This window comes from Phalangium opilio, unplaced genomic scaffold, assembly GCF_054372755.1.
Source record: "Phalangium opilio isolate 3A_F unplaced genomic scaffold, DU_Popi_V2 ptg000017l_1, whole genome shotgun sequence".
Classification (NCBI taxonomy): domain Eukaryota; kingdom Metazoa; phylum Arthropoda; class Arachnida; order Opiliones; family Phalangiidae; genus Phalangium; species Phalangium opilio.
The window spans coordinates 9446545-9474268 of NW_028324151.1; the positions used below are offsets into that span (position 1 = coordinate 9446545).

General features: G+C 39.2%; 3 protein-coding genes and 2 long non-coding RNA genes across 5 annotated transcripts in view; 4 read left to right on the forward strand and 1 right to left on the reverse strand.

Moving 5' to 3' along the window:
• The window catches only part of LOC149702996 (uncharacterized), an 80834-nt gene that overhangs the window by 51525 nt on the left and 1585 nt on the right, over window positions 1-27724 (forward strand). Inside the window, exon 4 of the mRNA XM_089866922.1 lies at window positions 23798-23861. Coding sequence (XP_089723048.1) covers window positions 23798-23861 — 64 coding nt within the window. The remainder of the gene's footprint in view (window positions 1-23797; window positions 23862-27724) is intronic.
• LOC149703000 (uncharacterized) lies at window positions 3492-8377 on the reverse strand. The gene is made up of 8 exons (XM_089866905.1): window positions 8158-8377; window positions 7965-8059; window positions 7776-7869; window positions 7543-7707; window positions 7093-7234; window positions 6803-7023; window positions 4172-4458; window positions 3492-3733 (listed from the first exon to the last, which is right to left on the reverse strand). The coding sequence occupies exons 1-8, from the start codon at window positions 8185-8187 to the stop codon at window positions 3517-3519; spliced, it is 1251 nt and encodes a 416-aa protein (XP_089723031.1). The 5' UTR covers window positions 8188-8377; the 3' UTR covers window positions 3492-3516.
• LOC149703001 (uncharacterized) lies at window positions 3641-4812 on the forward strand. The gene is made up of 3 exons (XR_016381911.1): window positions 3641-3770; window positions 4208-4631; window positions 4705-4812. It is a non-coding gene; the product is annotated as an uncharacterized LOC149703001 (long non-coding RNA).
• Window positions 6920-9930, forward strand: LOC149703002 (uncharacterized). Its single transcript, XR_016381912.1, has 3 exons — window positions 6920-7054; window positions 7109-7254; window positions 9303-9930. It is a non-coding gene; the product is annotated as an uncharacterized LOC149703002 (long non-coding RNA).
• On the forward strand, window positions 12776-16882 carry LOC149703003 (glutamate receptor-like). Its single transcript, XM_089866904.1, has 10 exons — window positions 12776-13632; window positions 13722-13784; window positions 13843-13943; window positions 14000-14103; window positions 14169-14259; window positions 14316-14471; window positions 14532-14685; window positions 15254-15471; window positions 16129-16403; window positions 16619-16882. The coding sequence occupies exons 3-10, from the start codon at window positions 13902-13904 to the stop codon at window positions 16830-16832; spliced, it is 1254 nt and encodes a 417-aa protein (XP_089723030.1). The 5' UTR covers window positions 12776-13632; window positions 13722-13784; window positions 13843-13901; the 3' UTR covers window positions 16833-16882.

The following is a 27724-nucleotide window of genomic DNA, read 5'->3' on the forward strand; positions in this document are numbered from 1 at the left end:
ACTGGACGTGTCTGTCTGTGTGTCTGTCTGTCACCACGTTCGCAGTAGGCAAATCGGAGCAAACGTGTTCGCAGAAAGCAATATTACCTTCTACTCCATTATCATCGTTAGAGTTAAGATTTACGCGGCGAACAGCTAGGGCTACGAGTAACGGATAGTCTCCCAATGGCAGGGCTTCCATCAAAGGTTCACGCAATTGCGATGAGGGAATAATAAACTCATATATCGAACAACAGTAGCTACTTGGTCTATACACCAAAGCTTTCTCTGGTATATTCCATCGGAAAAAAAAATTATTCATTCCAAAGTTGCATTAAGTATTTTATACTACTTTTCCTTTAAGTTACAAGCAAATTATGAATATTCAATCTACATATAAGAATAATTTAAATATTATTCTTTTCTTACTCAGCCTTTATGCAGCTATTTCGAGGGGTTAGTCACTTGAATAATCAGGTGTACAAAACCGCCGAAATCGATTACTTGATTTCTAGAATTCTAAGGAAATCATCAGTATTATCAGAAATTTATTACTTTACAAGAAGTTCACTTCTCCCTACCTCGCGCCGGCCATCATCTATGAAGTATTTTTACAGGCTAGAAGCGGTACCGTTCCTCTCGAACAGCGAGGCAGAGAGGTGAAAATAAAAACACTAGCGTCGCTTAGTGAGAAAAATGTGCTTTTCTTACAATAGTATCATGGTTGTATCTTATGCAGCGGCTTCTCACTTGCGCGAAATACAGTTGAATCCCGCCGTTTCTAGGAAACGTCAGATTATCTTGGCAATGGCCATTTATCACAGTTCTCTCTCGAGAGGAAAAATTTTTCTCTTCGCGATTAGCGCGCGTCGGGAGGGGGAAAAATTCACGCCTCTTCACTCTTGCAAAGTTTTTTTTTCGGGTTTTCTCTTCATAGATGATGTCCACGGTACTAACCATTATTGAAGTGAACTTCGTGTAAGGTAATATATTTCTGGTATTATGTAGGAAATCAAAGGTTATCAGAAATCTCCGATAATCACTGGAAATCACGTGCAATCCTGAGAAAATCAGAAATAATCACATGATTTACTAGTAATCTTTTGTAATCACCTCGGTAATCACACCTTTCATAACACATAATCAATCGAGGAATTTGAAAATCCCACAATAAAAATTGTAATCAATTAAAATAGAAATAATCACGGCATTCACCAAAAATTCACTGGAATTCAAACAGAAATCATGCACAAGTAATCTGCGGAAATAACGGGAAATCAGTGTAAAGATTATGGAAATCACGTAATCATGGAAATCAAGGAATTCATTTAGTAATCAACGGAATTCACATAAAAATTCAGAAATCAGTTGTACAAAATTTTGGCGAATGACTAGCCCTCTCACTATCCCGTTTACGTACTACCCCATTAAACGCCCCTTCTGGTGGTGCACTTTAAGTTCATCCCAGCTATGACGTGAAGTACAGTTACACGCGTTGTTTAAAGTGTTATTTTATGCTATCCATCTCGAATATATAACAAGTTACGAAAATTCTTTCGTATTAGCTAGGTGTGGTTAGAGTGGCATATTTGTATCGTATTATTAAGTTTTGCTAACGCATAGGTTTCATAAATCATTAAGGTGATATACGAGATGGCCCACCGATATACCTTAAGTTCTTAGTAGTACGTGATTACAATCAGATGTCCATCCCCCCTCTCAGTATTTTCAATGAATATTTAAAAACCGACAAATTTTAGACGTCGCTAATGAAACTAAATAAACGGGAAAACAAACACACCCGTTCATCGTTTCCGACAATAAAAGGGCAGAGAAAGATGCCCGCACTACGCTCAGGCACTCTTTTCACACTAATAAAATTTCCAAGCGTATTAGGAGTTTTTCGTGTACCCGGGATTAACTCACAAACACACACACATACAAACACACACAATCCATCAGCACAACTACTAGGTGTGATTATGTAACCATACCTAGCTCAAAACACGGGTCTATCTGAAATTACCCGAAACCTTTTAGCTACACGGTAAAGACCAGGTGTAAATAATGTCAACCTCTCTATTTTTGAGTGCTTTTCGTAACTTGTATGTTAATATTTCAAAAACCAGTGCTTTGAAAACTTTTCTTCAGTATTCATTTTGAAAGGTTATAGCTGCTGATTTTGTGAAATACTTTTTCCTATGAAAGATTCGAAAAACAACACGAAATTAGATGTAGTGTTGAACATCGTTACTGCTAGATCAAGTTGAATTTCAGAGAGATATATCACCATGAATATTGGAGAGTTAAAGAAATCGATCTGAAAGCTTTTACGTTTCTTGTAGCGTTTCGTCCATTAAGCCTAATTTAAATATGAAAATTTTAAATTACGTCTATTTTTCTGGTGCCATACTTAAAAGATTTACGCGTTTTGTTAACACCTTTAACTCCTATGAGGGCTTGGCGTTGGGCCTTCCAATTAAAACTAGGAAAGACGTGAACTGTTTTCAATGCTTTTTTAATTTATGTAATTCCGTGTAACAATTTTACAAGTACATATAAATCAGGTTTTTACAATTAACTTTTTTTTTATTTAAAGAAATATTTAGTTGTGGGTACAATTTAAACAAAAAATACTTTGATCGAACTGGTCCAATATTGCATAACGCGTTGGAAAATTCCCAAAGTTTGGATAATATTTCTATGCTTTTTAGGTACCTTGGGAGCTGTGGAAACATTTTAGTATCGTGAGCTTTAAGCTATTGGTTTTTGTGAAGTACAATCATAAATACACGACGAAGATGTTCAATATATAGAACAAACTTACGAATTGCTATTCTATTTTCCTTATAGAACTAAGATATTTATATCACCATAAGTTTATAAGATATTGTTCCATAAGTATGACACTATCCATATTTCTTCATGCTAGAGACTTGCTGAGAGCTAGTTCGAGAACGACGACAAAATTGATCACACTAGGTTAATTTGCAGGACTTCCATCTTCGTATTTAGTCTGTATTAAGCCTTTGACAGCGCCTCACACTTTACGAGAATCTATGACGTATCACCTACTTCACTTCATGACAAGCTCTCAGTTATCAGTGACAAACTTATGGAACATATCTTATGAACTTATCACGTAGTATTGAATAGCATCAGAAGGGGATGACACTCTGATCCTCTTATTACATTAGTTATGTAACGTCATTCTTCCCAGGCTCACCCTTTTTGTTTACTCTCCCGCTCATCAAACTACAGATGGGCATCGCACCGTAAGGTGAATTCTATATCTGTTTGGTACTAAATCCTCAGCAATCAACTCCCTAACCTCGTCTTGGAGTAAGACAAAAATCCACAAGTGCATCGTGCCAAATAGTTTAACGCAAATAGACCAATGATGAGGGAACTATTTATCGCGTATGTGTTTAGTAACCTTGCTCCAAATGTTCAGATGTTGGGAAGAATGACGTTACACTTACCCAGCTTTGTGGTACACTTCTCTCGAAGAGAAGTATTATATTCTTCTGATAGCATTTAACATTTTATATTCTTGTACAAACTGTATATTTGAGCTAAAATCGAGAGGGTAAAGCCAACAGCTAAAATGTAGAACCCAACTTGAAAGTTCTCGGTTTTCAACTCCACAACAGAGTCTGAGGTTTCTTCGATATTCCCGACGCATTGTTGGTAGTGAAAACCTTCCATGTCAAGGGAACGAAATGCTAACCCACTTTCAAAGGCGTAGTTGCCGCTGTGACAAGTAAAAGTTCTATCAGAAAATTATGGAGGTGTATATAACGGCAGAAGTAAGATGAGACTAGAAGTACTGAGCTAACTAAATTCTTCACTTGGCGAAAGTGAATATTCTTGATAACACACCAACTGTTGGCCCTCTGGTAGCGGTTTCTGAATTTTCCCTCCAAAACGTGAGACGCTCGTGGCGGTAGACGGAAAAACTAGATTCAAGCACCAGCGTCCGTGTTCCGCGGCTTTACATTGAGGGGAAGGGGGTAGGAAAGTCTTTGGAATTCGACCAGTTTTTTTCTCTCTAGTGTAGGCGCGATGGAAGCGGCATAAAATCCTACAAATTTATTCACTAGTGCCAGGATCTACTACCAATGCTAGAGCACTTAACTTCTAGTCTCATCTTACTTCTGATATCGGTGAATTGCAATTAATTCCTTCTTACATTTGTCTGATCCTTCTCTTTACTTTGTCTGTTAAGTTTTTGCGAATGGGCATGGCGGTGTTGAAAGAAATTTCAACGTTCGAGAAGTGAAATTTGTATGTTGGATCGGTACAAGCCCCTAGAAGGGGTAGAGCGTCAAAGCTAAAGGTTAAGGGTAGAAAAGCGAGTTGTTCGCCCTTCGCCAATCCTTCTATGCTTCCCAAAATATCAAGGTCGTCGAAGGTGAAGAAGCCGTTGGTCCTCACAACTTGTTCCTTTAGTTTCCTGATGTTCGGATCGGGGGAAGACTGAGAAAAAAAATCAAAGGAATGCTGTATAAATTATTTGAAAAAACTTCGAAGCGAAACTGGGATTCTATCTGTCCCCTTCTCCACTGAGCGAGGAAAAGTTCGGGATGAAACGTCCTAGATACGGGAAATTATTCTGATTGAGATCATAAACGATAATTATGTTATGTTAAGTATGCATGATTTATAGAAGAAATTGCTAGATAACCAAGTTAAATAATGACGTACTAATTATACATGGTTTAGTGAAGAAAGAAGCATCTGTTTGTGCACAGGTCCACCACAGGTGTTTGTGTTCAAGTTTATAACAGGTGTTTGTGTTCAAGTTTATAACAGGTGTTTGTGTTCAAGTTCATAACAGGTGTTTGTGTTCAAGTTCATAACAGGTATTTGTGCACAGGTCTATGGCATTCATTTTTTGCACAAGTTTATGGCTCCTGTTTGTGCACAAGTTTATGGCTCCTGTTTGTGCACAAGTCAATGTCATCTGATTTTACACACAAGTCTAGGACTTCTGTTTGTGCACAAATGTATGACATCAGTTTGTGAAGAAGTCTATGACATGTGTTTGTGTCCAAGTCTATGACATATATTTGTGTCCAAGTCTTTGACATGTGTTTGTGTCCAAGTCTACGGAACGTGTTTATGCACAAGTCTAGAGCACCGGTTTGTGCCATAAGGCACCTGTAAGTGCACAGGTCTATGTCGCCTGTTTGTGCACAAGTCCATGACATCAAACTCAATTAATATAAGGACTGAAGCACAGGTATTAATCAAAGCTGTCTTTGTAAACAAAACGTTAAAAAGTAAAAGATAAGTGTTGAAAAGTGAATGACTGAAGTAACAGATATTAAAATGTTCAGTTTTAAAGACATGATTATAAAATATCAATTATTTCAAAAAATTGCTTATCTTCGTTTTCTTCTAGGAAAATATTTTTGAACAATACATCTGACTTTAGATTTCAATACAGTTCTAGAAGGAACTATACTTTTCAGTGAAAGTTAAAAGGAACAACGATTTTTCAAGTGCTAAAAAAATATCGTTGTTCCTTTTAACTTGATGAATAATTTTTGGGCAAAGTTACTGTTAATAATTGTTAAATATTTAGAGGTTTAATATTGTTTAATTTCGACTAACATTATTTTTTTAATAGATTTAGCTGCTCGGATTTGTGAAAAACTGAGCTACAAGGTGTATTTATAAATCCTGCCCACTTGCCCTCGCCAAGCTAAATCTGGAGTAGAGAATCCACTGGACCCGCGCTTTTCTTTAAGGAATCGGCGGAATTAAATACTCCATCAATCTCAGACTTTGCGCGTACTGTTTATAAAACTTCATTACATTTTTTATTTTTTTTTTCTAAAGTTTTTGTACTTTTTCACAAATCAGACGAGATAACTCTATTACAACATAATGTTAATCGAATCAGAGATAGATTTAATTTTAGAAGTAGAAATGGAGAACAGAGTAATCTGGGCGCGCGTCAAAGTCCCGTAACCCCTTCCCCTGGACCAGGGGGGGGGGTATGAAAGAAGAGGCGGATCATAGCGACATCGGTTAAAAGGAATTACGTATTTTTCGCCGTCCCCGTCAGCAACGTCATCAAAACGTAATTTAAGTGAGCCAATAAGATAATTTAAACTTTTTGTTACGTGTTGGAGGGAGGGGCTCTATACTGGGCTATGAGTCGGACTGAAGTAAATACTAACTCTCTATTCCTACTTCTAAAATTAAATCTATCCCTGGTCGAATTTAAACAACACTTTACCTTTAAATATTCCAAAATTATTTATGTCAAACTTGCTCAAAACATTTAAAAGTTAAAACTGTTAAAAGGAGCTACAATGTTTCAAGTGCCCTAATTTTCTTATGGACCTGAAACGTCGTTACTCCTTTCCAGTAAATAAGATATTTTTAAATATCGCTGAAAGGCCCATTTTTTCTAAACATAATCTCTTTTTTTCTAATCATGTCTTTGAAATTTGAATATCTGTTACTCCAGCCAACTGATTTTCAACACTTACCTTTGTCGTCAAAAACACTTTTTATAAATATAGTAATAGATTCAGTTGAACAGATGAACGATGTTGCAAAATTCTAAAGGGTAGGATGATATTTTCTTTGTGAATCGGCCATTCTCCTGCAGTGCCATGAGTAATTTGTGGTTGCAAACTAGAATTAACGGATGCAAAGGTATAGTAGAGATATTTTTTGGATCCGAGTTGAGCATCAGTATTCAGATGGTAGGAGGGATCATGGGCCAAGAATTCTTGGCCCATGGAGGGATCCGCTACATTACAGAAAGTTAATACTGTATCTTAGACAAAGATTAATTGTATACATTTAGAACGTCTTCCAAGGAAGAGTCCTTGGGCACCAATACTTTGGTGTTGGGAAAGTAAGCGAAGATGTCCTTAATCGAATCAATTTTGATCTTCGAGGGTGGCACTGTAAGCTGGGACAACAGAAGTTCGTTGAAACAGGCGCAAATCAGAAGACAATAGAAGAACCAACAAGCCTCGATTATTCTGATGGCCGGTGTCGAGGACTTGTTGGCCATATCTTTAGGGAAAGACATCGTCGTTTCATTAATGTAAGTTACACTACATATAGTTCAAAAAGAAAACTCACCTTTGGCGATCAGTAGCTGATTGTAGTCGAAAATCCGTTCCGACACGGTTAACGGGCGTTTTCTGGCGTTGTTAACTCGTCTGTCCAAAAAGTGAACCACCACGGGAATTATGAGTGAGAAACACAGACAAGTGGTCCAAAGCTATAATATTAAACATCAAGGTTAGTCTTGCCAGGGATAGATTTAATTTTAGAAGTAGGAATGGAAAACGGTTAGTATTTATTTCAGTCCGACTCATAGCCCAGTATGCCCCTCCAAAATACATAATTCCTTTCTACCTCTGTCGCTATGACCCGCCTCTTCTTTCATACCCCCTCCTTCCCGGGGAAGGGAGTCCGGGACTTTGACGCGCGCCCAGATTACTCTGTTCTCCATACCTACTTCTAAAATTAAATCCCTGGCCTTGCCTATTGACTCTGAAAAATGACTACCGATAATTTTTGACTTACGTCTGGGGTAAAAATTCGAAACATGGCAAAGGTATTGGAGTTTAAGTCCTGCTGTTGGCCTCTGCTTAAAATGACCCATTGATCCGTGTAAATTGTATTTGTGTAGTCGATGTACGGGAACGCCAAATAAGTTGGCGTGAATAAGTTTAAAGCTACATCTCCTTCCTGCAAAACAGTTTCTGATCAATTACATTTCTCGAGGATTAGTTAACACTTCATCATTTGTTACAAACCCCGGTTAACAATTTGCCAAGCATCCCGGTTCCGTTGCCAGGCCCGTAAACACTACCACGATTTATGAAACCATCGACCAAAGTGATATTGTGCCTAAAAGTAGCAGTTTATGTAATTAGAACTTTGACAGTTCTGCCAGTTCGATAATTTTTATTTTAATACTATTAGGGAGTAAAACTTCAACATACGGGACTTTCATTCCCTGAATAAGGGCGTCTAACATGAACTTCCAATGACCGGTTAGTGAAAGGTCCTCAAGATCTATCATAGACCAATATGGACACTTTAACGAGAAAACATACAAATTAGCTTAATGGTTGCGCTCGTATGTGTACAGAACTCTTCTCCTCAGTTTTCGTGCTTTAAGTTAGCTTGTTCTACCTGAGTCAAAACGATCCTAATTACGTCCATCTCGTCCAGGTAGCAACCAAGCAGACACTACCAACACGAAGTACACAAAGGTTGTTTCAGAACCCAAACCAAACCCAGATTTGTTAAAAAATAATGGGCACCAGATTCTCATTTAAAATTCAGTATTTTGATAACGTCCTCGTAAAATTCTCTGTTTCTATCCGAAATTACCCAAAACCTCTTATCTACATGTGAAAGACCATGCATCGTCAAACTCTTTTCGTTGAGTGCTTTCGGCAATTTCTATGTAAAAGTTTTCAACATATATTTTGTATTTGGTCTTTATTTTGGTTAGTTTTCTGTGCCTCGTCCATTAAACATTTGTTTCGTAAACTACTGAAAGATTAGTGAAATCGTTAGTTAAAGTTACCTTACTTTCGGTTGATGTTACCATGTCCGCTAATGGTATGATATTTTTTCCCATGAATAATTCGAAAAACATATGTAAATTTGATGTAGAGTTGACCATTGTTATTGCTAATTTAAGTTTTTGAAAATTTAAAAAATAGGCCTAAGCCTTGCAAGATCGAGAGAAAGTTGAGTTTTTTTAATTGCTAGTACCATAATCTTTTATTCGAGGGGCCAGACTTTTTTAAGGTGTTCATAGTTAAAACCAGGAAAGACTCTAACTTCTTTTACATGCTTTATAATTACTCTTTAATCTTGATATAATTCTATTAAATAGTTTTACAAATACATCAAGTTTTAAAATGAAAAATTTTGGTTTATAGATTTATTTAATTGCTAGTACCATAATCTTTTGTTCGAAGGGCCAGGCTTTATTTATGAGTTCACAGTTAAAACCAGGAAAGACTCGAACTTGTTTTGCATGCTTTATAATTATTCTTTAAACTTGATTTAATTCTTTCAAACCATTTTACAAATACATCATGTTTTAAAATGTTAAGTTTTGGTTTATATATTCATTTAATTGCTATTACTGTAACATAATCTTTTGTTCCTTAGGTCAGGCTATATTAATGAGTTCACAGTTAAAAAAACCAGGAAAGACTCGAACTTGTTTTACATGCTTTATAATTATTTTTTAATCTTGATTTAATTCTTTCAGTTTTACAAATACATCAATTTTTAAAATGTTAAATTTTGCTTTATAGATTTATTTACTTGCGTGTGGACAAGAACGTCATTTGGTTAATCATTGTACAAAGCGTTGGGACGCACCGCTTGAGGATTGCCCGTGGCCTGTGTATGACTGTAATTTTAACTGCGTTCTTACTGTTTGGTTACGGTAATGTCTTTGAGTGTAAAACAGTAAGACCTCTGTCTTACCATGCGTACATCATTGGAAACACTTGGACTTCCTGTGTCATGAGTTTAGTGAAGCGATACACGAATTGCAGTTAACAGTGATTCGAGACCTGTGGTTCCAGAAGGATAGAGCGCCACCACATTGGACGGTCAATGTTCGTGAATGGTTGAACGACCACTTTCCTAACCGTTGGATTGGTAGATGTGGACCAATTACGTTACCAGCAAGAACTCCTGACCTTACCACACTTGATTTAAGTGGGGTTAAGTGCCAAGTTTACGAAACAGAACCAATAACTAGAGAAGATTTGAAGGACAGAATTCGAGCCGCAATAAAGGGAATCACTCCTCAAATGCTTGCAAATGAATTGCAGGACCCGGACAGTCGTCTTAAAGAGTGCCTCCACCACGATGGAAGAAACATCGGTCATTTTCGTTGAGGTGTTTACCAAACAGATTAGACTGAGGTTGAAGTTTGAGCTCCAAGTTCTAAGTCTTATCGTAGGACTGTTCTTTGAAACATTTTGTTTCAGTTTGGAATATTCTCAGATATTCCTTTTGTACCTTCTCATTAGCATGCAATAAAACATGAAGTCCAAAACATGTTTATTTACACCCTGTATTTGAGGTCTATAATTTAGTGTAGAGGCGTCATCTGTTGGCAGTATTGTGGGTTGTCCACAAAGGAAGGTGTTGGTCCCCCATCATCCTCCTTGGTTGGTCTGATCTAGTCTAACTGTATATCAGTAGACCACTTTCTGAAGTTCCCATTCGTAAAATGCACCTCTTGTTTCTTCACCGTTATAATCTTTAACTACGTAACAAACTGTGTTTCTGTAAAAAACTTGAAACGGTGTATATTTCCCTCGTCTAATAGCCTTTTCAGAAGTCCATTAAATTAGCCTAGGAAGTAACCAAAAGCAGGGTTTGGGATTCCCCTCTCTTGTGAACCAATACTGAGGAAGGGCGACACATTCGCCACCTCGCGATAACGTTTCTCAGACACCCGGTCTAGGTGCGACTCGTACGCCAAAATTTTCCTATTGGGAGCGAAACCGCAATTGGCTGAACATGAACGCTGGATCTCTAAAGGGAACGGAAAACGCCAGCCTTCCACTGTACAAAACCGAGTCATCAGGGGAAGGGATGGAAGCTGTGAATTTGGGAACATTCGAGGCCATTCGGTCTTTTGTGATTCTTCATAAACCTATTGAATAAAAAAATAAAAATAAACTACCTTGGCCTTTCCTTATTTTTTATTTTTTATATGAAGCAAACGTGCTATAAAGCACAATGTACCCCGTTTTCCAGTCCCTTTAGAGATCCAGCGTTCATGGGTTGAAGAAGTCACACCCCGCTCACGTGAAGAAAGATTTCCAAGAGAGGAGGTCGATATTTCAAACAGGCGTAGGAAAGGGGAAAAAACTAAGCTCCCCATCCATGGAGTTCTTATCCAGCAGAGACGTACGCTATACCAGCTATTGCAATTGTTTACTTCCTAGGCTAATTTAATGGACTTCTGCCCTTTTCGAAAGGTTTACTTTTTTAGAGCCTGACTAAATCACCGAACTTAACTTGGGGATTTGCAGGTTTTTGAAAGCAGCCATACAAAGATTGCCATAATAAATTTTAATTTTAAATATAACATCTTTGCGAACCGAACCAGTACTTGAATGAGTACTCGAATTTTAAAGGCCTACAACTGGAGTACTCATTCAATAATTATAATTTTAGTTCATGTAAATAGCTTAAATATTTTAACCTTAAACGTTCTATTAAAATCTTTTTATTAAACCACACTTAATTCTGCTTACACTTGCACAGAGTTGTATGCCCTCTTTTCTTAAAGACTCATCAAATAGCTCAGCTTATTTTATACCATACTCGATCCATTGTTGAATTCTACTTTCAAGCATTTATTGCTTCGATACACGAAGAACCGTTGCCATGGGAGAGTTGCCGTAATTACACAAATAAACCAAATAAATTTAGAATCAGATTTTAAACGTAACAATATTGAAAAACAATAGGCGGCGAGGATAAACATCATTCAATTGAATATGGCTTACATATTTATATCAAAGCATACCTTAATATCAACCAAGAGTATAAACAGGGTGTAGCAACAAGGATGGTGGGACAAATGAGATAGAACATTTTCGACTTACAAATTACAATGACCCATAAAACTCTAATGAACTTAAGTTCTACCACCCTTTTTCGAACACCCTCTACACTTTACTGAAAATACGAATTTCCGTTAGTATCGCCGAAAGGTTTCCTTTGCAAGTGGCCAACTTTCTTTATCAGTACATTGAGCTAAGTACTAGCCTTAAGATAAATATTAGAAAATAGTTATGGAGGTTTATTCATAAGTGCCGCGTTTGCACGACAAACATTGAAAGCGTTTTCAACCGATTGTTTTGAAAAAAAGGATGAGGGCTTTCCAAAATTGTTGCAAACTGTCTCGTGTGTATTCGGCATAATTCTCAGCTATTAGCTGGAATCCGAATCAGCGAAGGTTTTAGAGTACACAAAAAATGGAAGGCTGCACTTAGTGCCTCTATGCGTGTTGGCAGGTGCCATTGCAGAGTAAGTGGTCTCGATTTAAGGTGTTTCAAATCAAAACTTGCTTGCTCATATGATATCCCCTTTCATATCCTCCACTCTGGCCAATCTGGGATCCAGTTTTAGTCTTTTAGATAAAATCCGCCAGTGGTGTAGCGAAGGTGCCAGCTTCATCGCGAGCGGATTAAACAATTATTCCACCGCGGCAAGACTCTTTTGGAGTTTAGCCGAAATAGAGAAGACATCTTTCAAGGAACTCTTTCCCTAGCATAATGGCTCTTAAACATTTCAAATAGACCCTCTTCGAAAGTCTTTGGTAAAATAGAGTCTGTGTTTGACGATAGATGTGGCTTTCTAACCAAAGGAATTTGGTGGACTGGTGACTTGGGAGCCCTCGCTCTCTAACGTCTTTGGGTCCACATACCGTATACGTTCCGTATTAAAGCTATATACACCAAGCAAACGAAAATGCGCCCACCCCCATTAGAAAAGGGTTTATTTATACATTCAAACACAAATATTCAACAGAAATAGAGAAGGAGTCTGGTATCGATTCCTGGTAACCGATAAGAGTTAAAAGCTTTTATTGTAATTGGAATACGACTGAAGTAAATTCACACGACGTTATCCAAATTTACAACCCTTTCACCAACTACCCATATTTTATTCTTCACTGTATTTCTCAACTTTTCCTTTCATTTTAACCAAGTAAGTGGGAGGAGTCACTTCTCCACCATCGTTACTACTCTATACACTACCCATAAGTTTATAAGATATGTTCCATAAGCATGACATTTCCAATATCCTTCGTAATGCTATTGACTTACTGAGAGCTAGTTCGAGAACGACAAGCGAGAAATGACTACACGCAGTTTTGCAGTCCACCTTCCTATTTAGTCTTTGACAGCGCCACACCAGGCGTCGCTTTACCACTGACAAACTTATGGAATATATATTATGAACTTATGACTACCGCTAATATCTCGCTACTCCACGACAGACCTTGCTTAGAAGTTTCGAAGGTTTAACAGTGCACTGTTCGAGACAATGCTATAAAAGCGAGTTGGTAACTTCCTCCGAAGTTGGATTTTCATTGCCTTCTGCTACCTAACAGAGTAAAAACATTTACGAAGAATGTAGACTATGCACTTGTTTTGGGCGTGGTTTTACTAGGCCCTGAAAAGGAATCCATTTTTGGTCGCAACATTTAACCAAGCATTTTATAGGATCAAGAGTATACGAGTTTGGTTCATTGGCTGTGCGTGACGTTAAAACCACGAAGTAGCATTCCTCTATTTGAGTGCCAAATTCTTGGTCAATTTACTTTTCAAATTTTATCTCATCACGTCTAACTCGCGTGTAGTTTTGACTTGACTATAAAGAAATATCGAGTTTTTCATCATTATTAACTTTGAACATAAACCCATTGTCTCGGTTTATTTACCGTACGTTACACACAAACCGAATTATTAAATAAGAAAAACCACCTAAACCGAATATATATTGATTTGGGTTTATGTGAAATTCTTTGCGCATCGTCGAGTACGGAGTTACTGCTTACATGCAAATTCGTTGTAGAAAAATTACAAACCGATGTAGCGTGCACAAGTAAGTTATAAAATACTCTCTCTACTTCAAAGCAAACGCGAGTCTCCACTTGATTAAGTTGCCTTGTTGGAAACGCCTATTAAACACAGCTTAAAGTTTTTCAAGTAAAACACAGCGCTGCATGTGGTCCTTACTATGTAACTTCGATTAAGGTAAACAGATAATTTTCTTTTAAAAACGGTTCATTAAAAATATCAAGATTTTGACTAGGGATATGACAAACAATCGTTCAGCAATCTCCTTTTTTTAACAAACCATTATAAATCAGAATGAAGAACGATTCTCTCGTTTTTGAAGTGGTGGTAGCTAAAGTAAGTACATTCTTGAGGAATTTCCACAGTGGTAACTTTCACCCATTTTGGCATAGTGGTTACCGTGGACAAAAATTGTGGAAGACGGCAAAGGCAACCCTGTTGTCAGTGGAGTTATGAATGAAGTAGTTAAATCTATCTTCGATTACTTAAACATCAAGTAAATTTGTGGGTTTTCGCAAGATTTATGTGGTCAGTTTTTATGATTTGTGTGTTATATTTCAGATTTCGTTATATTTTTCCACCGGACAAGTGTTGGGGAACGCGACTAACAAACGGTTCTTGGACTGGAATCGTTGGATCGCTTTACCGAAACGTATGTCTATGGTTTCACGTACAATTTTCAACTGTGTAAAAATTTACACTTCAAAGGAAAGTGATCTTGCGATTGGGCCTTTAGCAATTAACTTAGAACGAATGGAAGCCATAGACTTCAGCTCCGTTCTATATTCGGATCCCTTGGGTATCCTAAGCGCTACATTCACTGAAGAGGTGTCAAACGAATGGTGGACTTTATTTGGTGGTTGGGTAAAGTACTTAGAATTACCGAAAGACCTGAGACAGACTTTAAAATACGATTCATTTTAGAGATGGAGTCTTTGCTTAGGAATATCGTATGTCCTTATTGTAGCTATTGGTTGTGTCTATGAAGTTATTATGTCAAAACCCAACACAAATTTTAACTACGCACAAATCATTATGAAGTATATGACCATTACTTACAGGCCACTATTTTCTCAATGTAAGTGTTAAGGGTTTGGATTAAAAACTAAACCCATTTTCTCTTGGGATTTTGTGGGTTGGGCTTGTTCATTACCTTCTCGTCACAATTCAAATGCCATTCATGCTGTGACTTCATTAGCTGCTCAAAGTCTAGGCCAGCATAATAACCAGTCAAAAACTCAATCCTCAAAGTTCGACCAGAAATTTGGAAATTATTGCTATTTGCTACCAGGGATAGATTTAATTTTAGAAGTAGAAATGGAAAACAGAGTAATGTTGGCGCGCGTCAAAGTCCCGGACCCCCTTCCACGGGACGGAGGGGTGTGAAAGAAGAGACGGGTCATAGCAACAGAGGTAAAAAGAAATTCCGTATTTTTCGCCGTCCCCGTCAGCAACGTCATCAAAACGTAGTTTAAGTGAGCCAATAAGAGAATTTAAAGTTTTCGTTACGTGTTGAAGGGAGGGCTCTTTACTGGGCTATGAGTCGGACTGAAGTAAATACTAACCTTTCTCCATTCCAACTTCTAAAATTAAATCGATCCCTGTTGCCACACAAAGATTCAGTTTAACTGTTCGGATTTTAATAGCAATCCCAACCAAAATTGGACATCCTAGTCAACGTATCATGCTGGGAGTATGGTGGATATCTGCCGTTTTGGCAATATTGCCGGGTTTCATCAGTAACGCTGTATCTAAGCTTAGCGTCAATCAAAACAAAAGAATCAACAACTTCGATGATCTGTTAAATCATAATCGGGTTAAACCTCATCTTGCGGAGGGAGGCTTTATTGAAAGATTTTTCAAAGTAAGCATTGATGTACAAAACATTATGTAGGGGCGTGTCAAGAACTATATTTTGAACGTGTAATGTTACAATTTCCTGAAGAAGTGATTAGGCAGTGTCACCTGCATGCGTGGGACTGCTCGGCGGATATATTCAACGGAATTAAGGCCGATGTTCCATTCCAAATGCACTGATAATGCTACGCAATTCACGCATGCTCAGTGAATTTGTTGGATGATAAGCTTGCTATAGGCCTCGCTCCTACATAACACATTGTATCAGAAGTAAAATGAGACTACTGAACTAACCAAATTCTTCACTTGGCGAAAGTGAATATTCTTGATAACACACCAACGGTTGGCCCTCTGGTAGCGGTTTATGAATTTTCCCTCCAAAACGTGAGAGGCTCGTGGCGGTAGACGGCAGAACTAGATTCAAGCATCAGCGTCCGTGTTCCGCGGCTTTAGGAAGGGGGTAGGAAATGTTTTTGGAACTCGAACAATTTTTTTCTCTCTAGTGTAGGCGCGATGGAAGCGGCATAAACTCCTCAAATTTGTTCACTAGTTCCAGGATCTACTATACCAATGCTAGAGCTCTTTACTTATAGTCCCTTATCTTACTTCTGATTGTTTGATAACTTTAAGAATGTTTTACTTATTTTGACTTTCAACGTGTTAGCTTTCTTCACTGGAGAAAAATCACAAGCTTTTAAACAAAGCAATCATAAGTGACGAACCTGACCTGTTTTCCGAATCCAGAATGGTCCAAATGTGGCTCGGGGAGATTGCAACAGTGGAATTTGGTGTCACAATTAGGTCGGTGGCAAATAAGCACAATTACAAAACACAATCGTGTCGGTATTATCATGGTGTAGATACTGGGGTAACTCTTGACTTTGCCATTGGTTTGAGAAGATCACTCGAAAATAACATCAAGGACTTGATAAACGAGGGGTATGTTGGTAACGTAGAAGGTCAGGCTGCTCAAGAAAAGTGCTCCTTGAAAGATTTATTCCCTTATTCAAGTGTGATAGATATGAGTTGTATAAATACTGAAACAGCCTTTTGGGAAGTAAAATTTCAGGGCTCTTTTACAGCCGCATGGCCGTTTATGATCACTTTGTATGCAGTCTTGTTTAACATTACTACGACTATTTTATATGTTTAAGAGTGATTATTCTGTCTGAGAGTGCCCTAATTAATGTTTGGGTATCTGGAGTGTCTCCTTACTACATATCTTGTGAACATCGAGGAAGTGAGAGTCGAGAACAAGGGGCGTTGTCAATGAAGCAAGAAGGAGAATTCTTCAAATCCTGGTTCATAGGAAGTTTATTTTTGTGGTCATTTTCTTTCGTAATTGAATTTATCGTAAATAAACTGTAACTATCTAAAATGTATGCTACTATCCGAATTAATAAATTTGAGCTTAAAAGATATAGGACTGCACACTCATTTCAAGGCTTCTTAAAGCGATAGGACTGCACAATTATTTCAAGGCTTCTTAAAGGAATATATGAGAACTTCAAACTTATTTCAAGGCTTCATGTAAGGATGGGAGAGCTGCAAACTTATTTCAAGGCTTCTTAAAGGGATGGGAGAACCTCTAAAAAAGGTAGGAACTTAAGGCTCCCTCTAGGGGAAGATGGGTGACTATATGCACGCATTAATATGTGTCAAAGTGAGAATACCCAACAACCCCGAAGCGCTACGCGCTGACAACGATGGCGGAGAAAGGCCGCAATCCAGGTCACAATCGTGAAGGGCACGCCAAGCCATTCTAGTTTCCGAAGTAACATCGAATGCGGGACCGTGTAAAATGCTTTGCGCAAATCAAGGTAGATTAAGTCGAACGAGGCATCCGAATCGAGGCAACGGGAGGCGTTCTCAATGGTGTTCAAAAAGTTTGTGAAACACGACCGATTCATCAAAAAACTGTGTTGGTCAGGCGTAAAAATATTCCGAGCTGTTAGGAAGGAGACAAGAGCATCCCGGACATACAGCTCCAACTGTTTACATGGTAGGCAGGTCAAGCTAATGCCCCGAAAATTCGTAACCGAGCAGGAAGAGGGAGACTTCTTGATAGCCGTAATGTTTGCCCTCCTCCAAATAGTAGGAAGGACACCCGACAAAATTGACCGTTGAAATATGGCCAACAGGGGCGCAGCCAAAATCGTGGCACACTCGCGCAAGAGCCGCGGATGAAGATCAACCGGGCCAGGAGATTTGTCGAGCCGCAAACGTTGCAAGTAGCGGCGAACTTCCACATAGGACAAACTAAAATCCGAGTGCTCCATTTCTACTTGGAGCGCGGTCTCGTCAGAAGCGACTCGTGACATAATGTCCCCAAGATAAACCGCCTCCTCGTGGGGTTCCGGATTAAAGACCGACTGAAAGTAAACGTTGAGGGCCTCAACAATCTCAGCGGGGTCCCAAAGCGTAGCGCCAGCAGGGTTGCCGACAACCGACAGATGAGCTCTGGGGTTCAGCGAACGCGAGACGTGAGAGTAAAGAGCCTTGGGATTAACGGGAATTTCAGCGACTAGACGAGATTAATACCGGAACTTAGTGGAACGTATATGCCGCGTAAGAACATTACGCGCGCGTGCAAAGACATGACGATGAGCCGTAGTCGGTGATGATCGGTAGCGCCGGAAGGCAACGCGCTTCGCCCAAATTAACTTCTCCGTACTGGCGGACAGGGATTTTTTCAAAAAAATCAAAAAAATCGATTTTTTTGATTTAAATCGGATTTTTTTGATTTTAATTGATTTATTTGATTTTTTTGATTTTTATTGAACTAATAGATAGTAAATTACCAACATGAAAACTTTTGAGTCAAAATTAACCAAAAGCAAAATAATCATGACATTTAAGCAGCTATTGGATATTATTACTATTCAAATGCTTGTATAAAAAGACTAGCTTCACCGCTATTTCATTTCCTAGCCTTTCCAGCAAGACAAACTGGAATTCTGGGAAAAACTTACATTGAAATATACCAAAACCACGATTATTTTTAATTTTAGGTCTTTTCAAGTTAAGTTTCTTCTCGAGTTACTTAAACTACTCCTTGGAATCTTAGAAAACATTTTTTAAAAATAAAAATATATTCTTGATTTAAATCAAATGATTTTTTTTAAAAAAATCGCTTGATTTAAATCATGATTTAAATCAGTGATTTAAATCAAACTGATTTAAATCAAACAACCCTGCTGGCGGACCACCAAGGCTCACGACAAAGTCCAGAGCGTGTGGGCAGAGAGGAGAGAAAGAGGGAGAGAGAATCAGTATAGGCAGCCGTGATCCATGCGTGGTGAAAACGGGGGTAAATCTAGGGTACACCGCGATACCTATGCGTTGCTTTCTCGCGCACAGTTGAGGTAGGGGATGACAGGGATAAGGCGAGGCGGTCAATGCCCCATGCGCAAAGGACTAAAACTAAACGACGAAACGTACCAAAAATTGTTTTTACTACCCCCCCCCCCTATTTTCCCGTTTTTCGGCGGATTTTATAAAGCGCGTTTCTATCTCCCTCTATCTCTCCTCTCTGGTGTGGGCACCCGACCAACAAGAAGGGGAACACTATCCGCCCGAGCAGTAAGAACATGAGCCACGAAGAGCTCAACCATGTCATTTACGGTGGGAGCCAGGCGCACACGATCCCAGTCCTTGGTAAGTAAAGCAGCCCGAAAAAGCTCGTAGTCACCGCGACCATACGCGAAACGGTCAGGGGGAAGGTACGGAGCTGGCAAAGCACTGACGAGTGTTAACGAAAAGGTTAGGACATCATGGTCCGCCTTACCCAAAGGAGGTAAATGGGTAAGCCCATACACCACATCCCAGTCATAGGTAAGGACTAAATCCAGAAGTGACGTCACATGCTCGCCACGGCTGCTAGCGGGGAGACTGACGTGTTGCCTTAAACGGCAGCCAGTAAAAACCGTGAGCAGTCGAGACTCCACGGACAGTACACCCAAAGACGTCGTGTAGGTTGGCCAATGAATCGACGGCGCGTTAAAGTCGCCCAAAACAAGCAGGCGGTCGGCCAACCGGGCAGCCCTCTCAATCGTCGCTAGTAAAAGCTTCAGGAAGTCCAAGGACGCAGAAGGACTGCGATAAACACATATGACAATAAACAGGGTATCGACAACTTTAAACTGACAGGCCACAACATTGGGCGATGTAAGTGAACGGTTGAGGGACGCGGCAAGAGGGGTTTTACAGTATAAAACACATCCACTTCGGACGGTTACATCACAGTCAGAGCGAAAAGAGTCATAGACAGCAATGTGGTATAACGCACCGCCCACTCCGTCTTTGAGCCAAGACTCGGAAACAGCAATCACGTGTGTCACCTCGTCCCAGACGAAACACCGTAACTCGAGAACTTTACTTAATAACGATTCAGCGTTTGTACTGAGAATCTTCAGTGACTCACAAGGAGAACAAGGTATAAGGGTGCGAATAACACCGGGAGAACCAGCAGGGGCAGCGCGAGGAACACCAACATTGACGCGCTCAGAAATGTTTTTTGCAACCGGAGCAAGACGATTTATAAGAGAGATATCCAAAAAGTCAGACAAGGTAGGGACGAACGGGATGGCGTAAGGGTTTAGGGTAGACGGGCTGGTGAGAATGACGGTCGAGGGGAGTCAGTCAACCCTCCGATGCAGGCATGGCAGAGCCATCCGGTGCGGCCGAACCATCAAGAGAGCGAGGCGTAGCAGAGATACGAAGGCGAAGGGTCTTCTTGGGGGCATCGCGTTCAAGGACAGTACGATCTGGAGTCAGGCGGGCACGATTTATAAGAGAGATATCCATAAAGTCAGACGAGGTAGGGACGAACGGGATGGCGTAAGGGTTTTAGGTAGACGGGCTGGCGAGAATGACGGTCGAGAGTAGTCAACCCTCCGATGCAGGCATGGCAGAGCCATCCGGTGCGGCCGAACCGTCAAGAGAGCGAGGCGTAGCAGAGATACGAGGGCGAAGGGTCTTCTTGAGGGCATTGCGTTCAAGGACAGTACGATCTGGAGTGATGCGGGCACGATGGAATTTATGACCAACCGGGAGAGCAGCAGTCCGAAGCTTCTTAGCCGCCTCCAGAAGGTCAAGCAGGGGTCGTCGAGCAGTAGGGTCCTTGGAGCCGGATTCTCAGACATTATGCACAATAATATTATGGCTTCGTTTTTGACGTTCGGATTGCTCATCAAAGCGTATATCAACTTCCCAAAGCGATGCGTGAGTTCCTCCCGGAGGACGGGGATGTCCAGGACCGATTTTTCGAGAGCCACCAGGCGCCGAGCGTGTTCATCAAACAAGGTCTTGGTCTCTTGTTCATGACCCTTCATGGTATCGCGCGAGGCCCGGAGCTCAGACTGAGTGGCACTCAATCGTTCAGGCAGGTTAGCAAGGGCGGGCACTACAGGCCCCGTAGAATGAACCGCAGCAGCAGGCGACAGTTCAAGCTTGGCAAGGCGATCCTTAATTTTCTGTTAGTCCATGGACTCGGCCAGTTTCACCTCAACATAGACATTGAGAGCTGGGTGAAGTGCTTATAAAATCATAAAACGCGCCATCCATGCCAAGGCAGCCGCGATGCCACCAGTGGCGGCAGTCCTCGCACTGAAGCGGGGGAACATATCCCCACTCAATTCGCCGCAGTCCATACACGAGTACGTCCCTGTAGATGGCGTAGGGAGCATGCTCTCAGCCTTGGAGGGGGCAGAGAGGGGAGGGCTGACTGTAGGAGCCTTTGGCCGAAGCTGGGACGATTTAAACCCCGCGCCTTTTGGGCGCCGGAGTCCGAGAAAGCGGGGACGGAGCGGGGAGAAACTAATTACGATATCATGTTTGACTGAAATAAACACAATACTAATGAAACTATACCCATTTGCCAAAACAATATGATTGCTATAGAATAAATAACAAAAGAACATTGACTTATTTTCCGTTATCCAACGGGATAGGCACTCTGTTCTTCTTGCGTAAACCTATTTCGGAGACTTTAACCAAGGATTATTTAAAATGTGTAAGGATAAAACGCACACACAGATCTCTATAGTAAGGGAATGTTCTCCAGTTGTTCCGAAATATTAACCCATCCCCCTCTTTTCCACCTACTGTTTTGGTGCGTCAAACGGAAAAGAAATACCGATATGGTGCCACCAGGAGTTCATAATAACATTATGAACTCCTGGTGCCACCTATCTTATTATCGCAAAAGCATAGACGAAAGAGAGATAGTTTTCGAAAGCATGCTGTATAGTTCTTTTTCGAATTGTCAACGGTCCTTAAGAACATTTAGTTCAAGATTCAAGAATGAGGTTAGTTTAATTTAATTTTAATAATAGATTAAAGCAATAATCCTTGATTAAAGCAAACATTTAATTCAAGATTATATGAGGTGAGTTTACACTAATTTAGTTTAATAGGCAAGGTTTTAGTAGGTCTGCTAGAGCAAACAGAGAGCGACAGAACTTTCAAGAACTCGGTCACGTGTTGACGCTTCAAAATATTGGCTTTCCGGTTTGCCGATTGTGTCCACTAGGTACCGTTTGGAACATCTACCTTCGATATTTCCTTCTCTGCGTTTTGTCCTTAGACATTTTAAATAATCCTTGCTTTAACATTGGATCGATTTCGAACCACAACGTTCTCGTAGTTCACCTTGTACAGGGAGCCCAGTCAGAAATTTAAATTCCTTATAGGAAATATAGGATTTTTTTTCCTTTATTATAGGATTTTATAGGAGAAAAAATGTGTTTTTATAGGAAAATATAGGACTAAAACTGCTCGTATATAATACAATTTTGGGGCTTAAACTATGTAGAAAAATCTCAAAAAAGAAAAAAAAAGAATAACTAGGCCTAATTGGACTTTACTTGGAAAATTCAGAGGAACTTAATTAAAATATAATATATAAAAATCCTAAGCGAGCTCCGCAATTTCGGTGTCTATTCAAATGTGATCTTGATAAAAACAGCAAAATTTTGATTTTTATGCTAATCTATACGAAAACTTGGACTATGTCAAAAATATAGGATATTATAGGACCTTTAGTGAAATTATAGGATAATATAGGACAGGTTCAAAAATATAGGATTTTATAGTAATTATAGGACCGCTGGGCTCAATGCTTGTACTATTTTCATAGAATTGTTTGACCCCTTGGTAATAATTAAACTCTCACGATTCGTGTATGTTGCAAATGTTTACGTTTCTAAACGCGCACGTAATTGAACTTTTGATAAATATAGGCCGAAACAAAACGTTGTATTTAATATGTATCATAAGTTTATGTGTATCATAAGTTAGTCACACCACAGACCAGGAATAATTCCGGGTCTGTAGCCTCACTTCGTCTAACTTCAAATTCTGATATACTCTTCAAACATGAGATGGGAAAAGACCACCCGCAACACCGAGACTCCACATTAACGGAGTTTTCGACCACTTCCGGTGGGTCGCGGTTCTAGAACTATAACGCAGTTTAGTTTTAACGTAACGTGTCATACTTAAAAGATCATACCTTTCAAACCTTATGATATCATTGTTTTTACTCGCAAAGACAGAATTGAGCGAATTAATCAACGTACGAGTCGTGAAGTTAGTCACTATACGCGGTAGCTTTTATCGAAATTGTTGTTTTGCGTTTCAAATATGGCTAAGCAAATAGCAGGCGAGTGTAACACACCCGGAGCTTCGAATGAAAATCCCTTGATTATAGGCATTGTGGAGGTAAGAAAACTGAAATTTCTTTCATAAACTAAGCTTTATATTTTGAAATTTATCGTAGAATTCCGACTTAATTGAATCGTTTAAAAAATGAAATGAAATATTATTGCGACTTATCTTCAAGCGGACGAATTACACTTGGTAGGTAATTCTCCTACACACAAACACAATAATAATTAAAAACCAAGGGCAAAAATAATTTTGCAATACTTCGTATGGTTTCCAATATTTTTACGTGACTTGTTATATCTATACACTTTTGATATAAGGATACATTGAAGGGGTTCTAGATTTCTATGGATTTCGAAAACAATCCTACCATGACTAATCGCCTATCAGTAAGGGAAAGCTTTTTTTAGTGTCACTAAATGTTGTAGAAATGTATGATTTTTCTGTTGTTTTCAACTGAAATTTTCACTGGAGAAAGGTCCTGGAATTGGTATCGACAGTCGCTTCGCAAAGCGAAGTGAACAATGCTATTATTTCCACGACTTTCTATATTACCTATAAGAGTTGGAAGCTGGTTCACTCTAGCCCCGCTTGTTTTTCGTGTGCTCCAAAGTCTGTATATGTGTATTAACCACAAGAAGTAAAAAAACATAAATCCATTACAGTTATCTGTTCAAGCACGTTCCAATGGAGTTAATGGGACCCAAAAACCCTGAGCTTTATATACCAGTAAGTCCGTTTTATTACCATATGCAAGAACCCATGTATGACTAGCCATTTTAGATTATCGTGAACTCAAACAATGAACAAGGTGTCCTTATAAGGTGGTAGACATGGCTGCGATGTGAGAGATGCAACGTTCTTTCGGCGAACCTCTTATATGGTCCTCGGTGGTTACCGACTTAATCTATACGTTGTCAAAAGGGTATCTAATATTCTAATTATTCTAATTTCTTATTTCTAAAAACTTAACTACGTATGTTAATAAGGTACCAAGGTCTTCGATAACAATTAAATGAGATTTAATAATAATAATAAAAACACTTGGAATACATGAATAACAATAACAAAATATTGGTAATAATTAACTAATAATGATTGGCATGCACAGTTCTGGTAATTAACGCTTAACTCTAATCATGCACGCGTTAATAACTTAAAGAACATGCAATGGTACCTTTCCTAATTTATTTAAATTCCAATTTTAGTTTCGTACTCAATTATTTATTGAGTTGTTTACTAACTGAGGTGGCCAACCTCTTATTTCTAATTAGTACTAATTTTCGACTTTCCGTCTCTAATCGTCTTATCCTAAATGTTCTCCCGGAAGTAATACTCGTGGCTAATGTACACATTAAGTGTTACGTCCTTTTGGCTCATATGTTACGTTAATACCGAAGTATTCTTATTGTAACTCCGTTACGTTTCACCATGAATTTATTCATTAACATGAATATATAAGTGTATCATTAGCCTTTCTATCATGTTATTCAGGGATGGGAGGGACCTTTATATTACAAACGCGTTTAACGTCATCGCGGTAGCCAATCAAAATCGAGACACCTGGAAGTTCGAACAGCAGACGACCAGAAAACAGTTGGTAAAATGCTAAGCCTTGGCCATAAAGAAAAAGGTTGAAAATTAACTACCAACGTCTGAAATGGTGAGAATTGATCATGCTGGGTTTTTTCCTGCTGTTGGAGGTAAAATTAATGCAGTAGCTGATCAATTTACAAGCATAGCTAGCATTTCGCATGACAAGAGCTTTAGCTTTAAAAACAAACCGCCGGAGATTCTCTGACGTCACGCAAACTAAGCCCCTCCCATCCCTGAATATGTAGTTTAACTTGTCAATGCAGATATATATTCATGTTAATGAATAAATTCATGGTTTCACTCGTATTACTGTAAAAAGGTATATTTTAGATGTGGACTTATCTCATGGTGCTCTCATTGTTTCTCCTTGGACGACGTCCTGGCGATGGCTTGATCCGGTTCCTTATTAGTTTGGCGGGTTATAACTCGGATCCAGGGTGTGGCGTGGCTGCATCCTTATGATGATTACTACTGTAGTTACTTAGTTCTAACTGCTGTAGTTACTTAGTTCTTTTACGACGCACGGCACATAGTTTGTTAAAAGTCATTGTCCATCGCGCACTCTTAAGTCTTGTTACTCCTACTAGAGGATATCGAGAGCCTTAACTGCTCTGGTCGAGAGATTGAGCCAGAATGTCTTATTTGTGTTTTACACGCGTACAGAGGAACCCTCATGTGACCCTTTTTGTGGATGGGTCACGGTTTCTCTCTGTGTAGGCTTATGCTATACATGTTTACATAGTTACACCTGCATGCTGTCAATATGTTTTTCCAAGTTCGAAGCCCTTGGTTTCTATGGGTTCTTTTGAACTGAGATAAGGGATTAGATACGCTTTGACTAGTTTCAATGGTTTATTTTCAAAGGGTTAAGGATTTGAATACTTTTTAAAACTACATCGAGAATAGCTAGGTCAAAGGTCTTACAGCCTTCCCCTTTTTCGTTGCAAAAGTGGAAGTACCGAAATATCCGTTACACTGATACGGAAATAGTGAAGAAAACATTTTTTGTTTGAAGTTCTCAGATCTTACATGGGTTCTTGCCAATACGAAGAGCATATCAACTCTATTGAAGTGCACCATTTGTTAACACTACAAATTTCTTAGGAAACATTTAACATTACGAATGCAAGTGAATAACTCAATTTTTACCTCTCCGAGTCGCGGAGAGGTATTACACTGGACTTGTGGGTGTGTGTGTCTGTCGGTGTGTGTGTGTGTGTGTCTGTCACACCCCACGTGACCGCGTTCGCAGTTTACAAATCGGAGCAAACATATACCCGATTTCCGGAACGCGTTCGCGGTTCACGGAAATTTGGCCATTCATCTGCCAACACCAGTTTTTACTAACTGGCCTCTAAGGACCACAATCTGCTAGTCTTTGTCCATCCCACATGGACACTAGCCTGTACTTGCTGGCTCGTAAGCACCACCATCTTCTGTTCTTCGTCAATCCCACATTGACACCAGCTTCTATGCACCACCATCTTCTGTTCTTCGTCAATTCCACATTGACACCAGCTTCTATGCACCACCATCTTCTGTTCTTCGTCAATTCCACATTGACACCAGCTTCTATGCACCACCATCTTCTGGTCTTTGTCCATTCCGGCTTCTTCTCTATCGTTATCGTATCGAAAGCGGGCAAGAGGGGTACCCTTCACTTTAAACGTCAATATTAGCAAAGTTTCAAAAGATAATAGGAATAACTTTATTTTAAACGATTTATCTATTATTAATGTTAATTATTGAAGATTAAAATAATTAAAAATAATTATATTTATTTAAATATTAAAGATAAACCTCTCAAGTACCGAAGTCGATTAAATCATTGCCTCCTATATCTATTAAGGCCCGTGCATTGCGTTATATTTCCTACATTGCCTCCTCTATCTATCAAGGCCCGTGCATTGCGATATATTTTATTCATTGCCTGCTATATCTATCAAGGCCCGTGCATTGCGTTATATTTTTCAAAACAACAACCAAAATGAGAAGCTCCTCTCAGAACCATAATTTCTTTTTCTCTGTATATGAAATGAAAATACGGATAATATTTTCGGCAATTCGATTACTTTAGCTGTTTTAATATTTAAGATAATCTTGTTTCTCAACTCAAAATTAATACGGAAAGAGTTAAAAAGCAGTCTATGTATTTGTCTGTGTGCGTCGCGTTAGCAGTTAGCCTTGTGTTGATGTGTTAAGAAATCATACAGAACCTTAATATTCCCTTTTTCCATAATATAAAGTGAATATGTGGAAGTATTTTTCGTAATTACGATGCCTTTAGTAGTTTGTAGCTTGAAAGCTCTGTTTCATTTTGATATTCCAAAGATATTTTTTAATATTATTATAGACCAATTCGAATATTACATGCAGAGAAAAAAACTTCCAGGGGCAAGCCGCCATTCTGAATAATTTCCCTCACGCCAGGAGACATCGCTAGAGGCATGACCGGGCTTGCTAGCCTCTAACACGCAGTGAGCTTGGGCTGCCCTCTAGTGGTGTTTCGTGGCGGGAGAGAAATTATTCAGAATGGCGGCTTGCCCCTGGAAGTTTGTTTCTTTGCATGTAATATTCGAATTGGTCTATTTGAAATGGCTCTTTATATATTACTTAAGCTATACTACATCTGTATATAGAATAATCCTTGCTTTAGTTATATCAAGAAGAACGTTAAGGCTTACACGCTGTCGGTTAAATCAAGTATTTTCCGTAATAGGCCTAGTGAACTAAAGAGTAAATAATTGAGGCCCAAGGTGGGTGTTGATTTTCGTGTTTGTATTGAAGAGACATTAACGGTACAGAGTGAGCCGAAAGTTAAATACACGTTTAAATAATCAGGTTTAGATATTATAATAGAAGACAAGATCATGGTGGCAATTAGACCAGTGAAAGGGCCAATGGTAAACGGGTATTAGCTACTGAGTTTTCATTCTTTTTATGGTGCGCAAGCTTTTCAGTGCGTCTAGTCACAAATCAGCTTTGATGTTATTTAA

Bases quoted from the DNA above. Each gene is read 5' to 3' on its own strand.
- LOC149703000 (XM_089866905.1), bottom strand. From the start codon at position 8,187: ATGGACGTAATTAGGATCGTTTTGACTCAG. The intron at 7,235-7,542 runs GTAAGTCAAAAA...TTAATATTATAG, and splicing joins TTCGAATTTTTACCCCAGAC to CTTTGGACCACTTGTCTGTG. The intron at 4,459-6,802 runs GTATACAATTAA...TTTTTTTCTCAG, and splicing joins CCTTGGAAGACGTTCTAAAT to TCTTCCCCCGATCCGAACAT.
- LOC149703003 (XM_089866904.1), top strand. From the start codon at position 13,902: ATGAAGAACGATTCTCTCGTTTTTGAAGTGGTGGTAGCTAAA. The intron at 14,260-14,315 runs GTATGTCTATGG...TACACTTCAAAG, and splicing joins TTGGATCGCTTTACCGAAAC to GAAAGTGATCTTGCGATTGG. The intron at 14,472-14,531 runs GTAAAGTACTTA...GATTCATTTTAG, and splicing joins GGACTTTATTTGGTGGTTGG to AGATGGAGTCTTTGCTTAGG.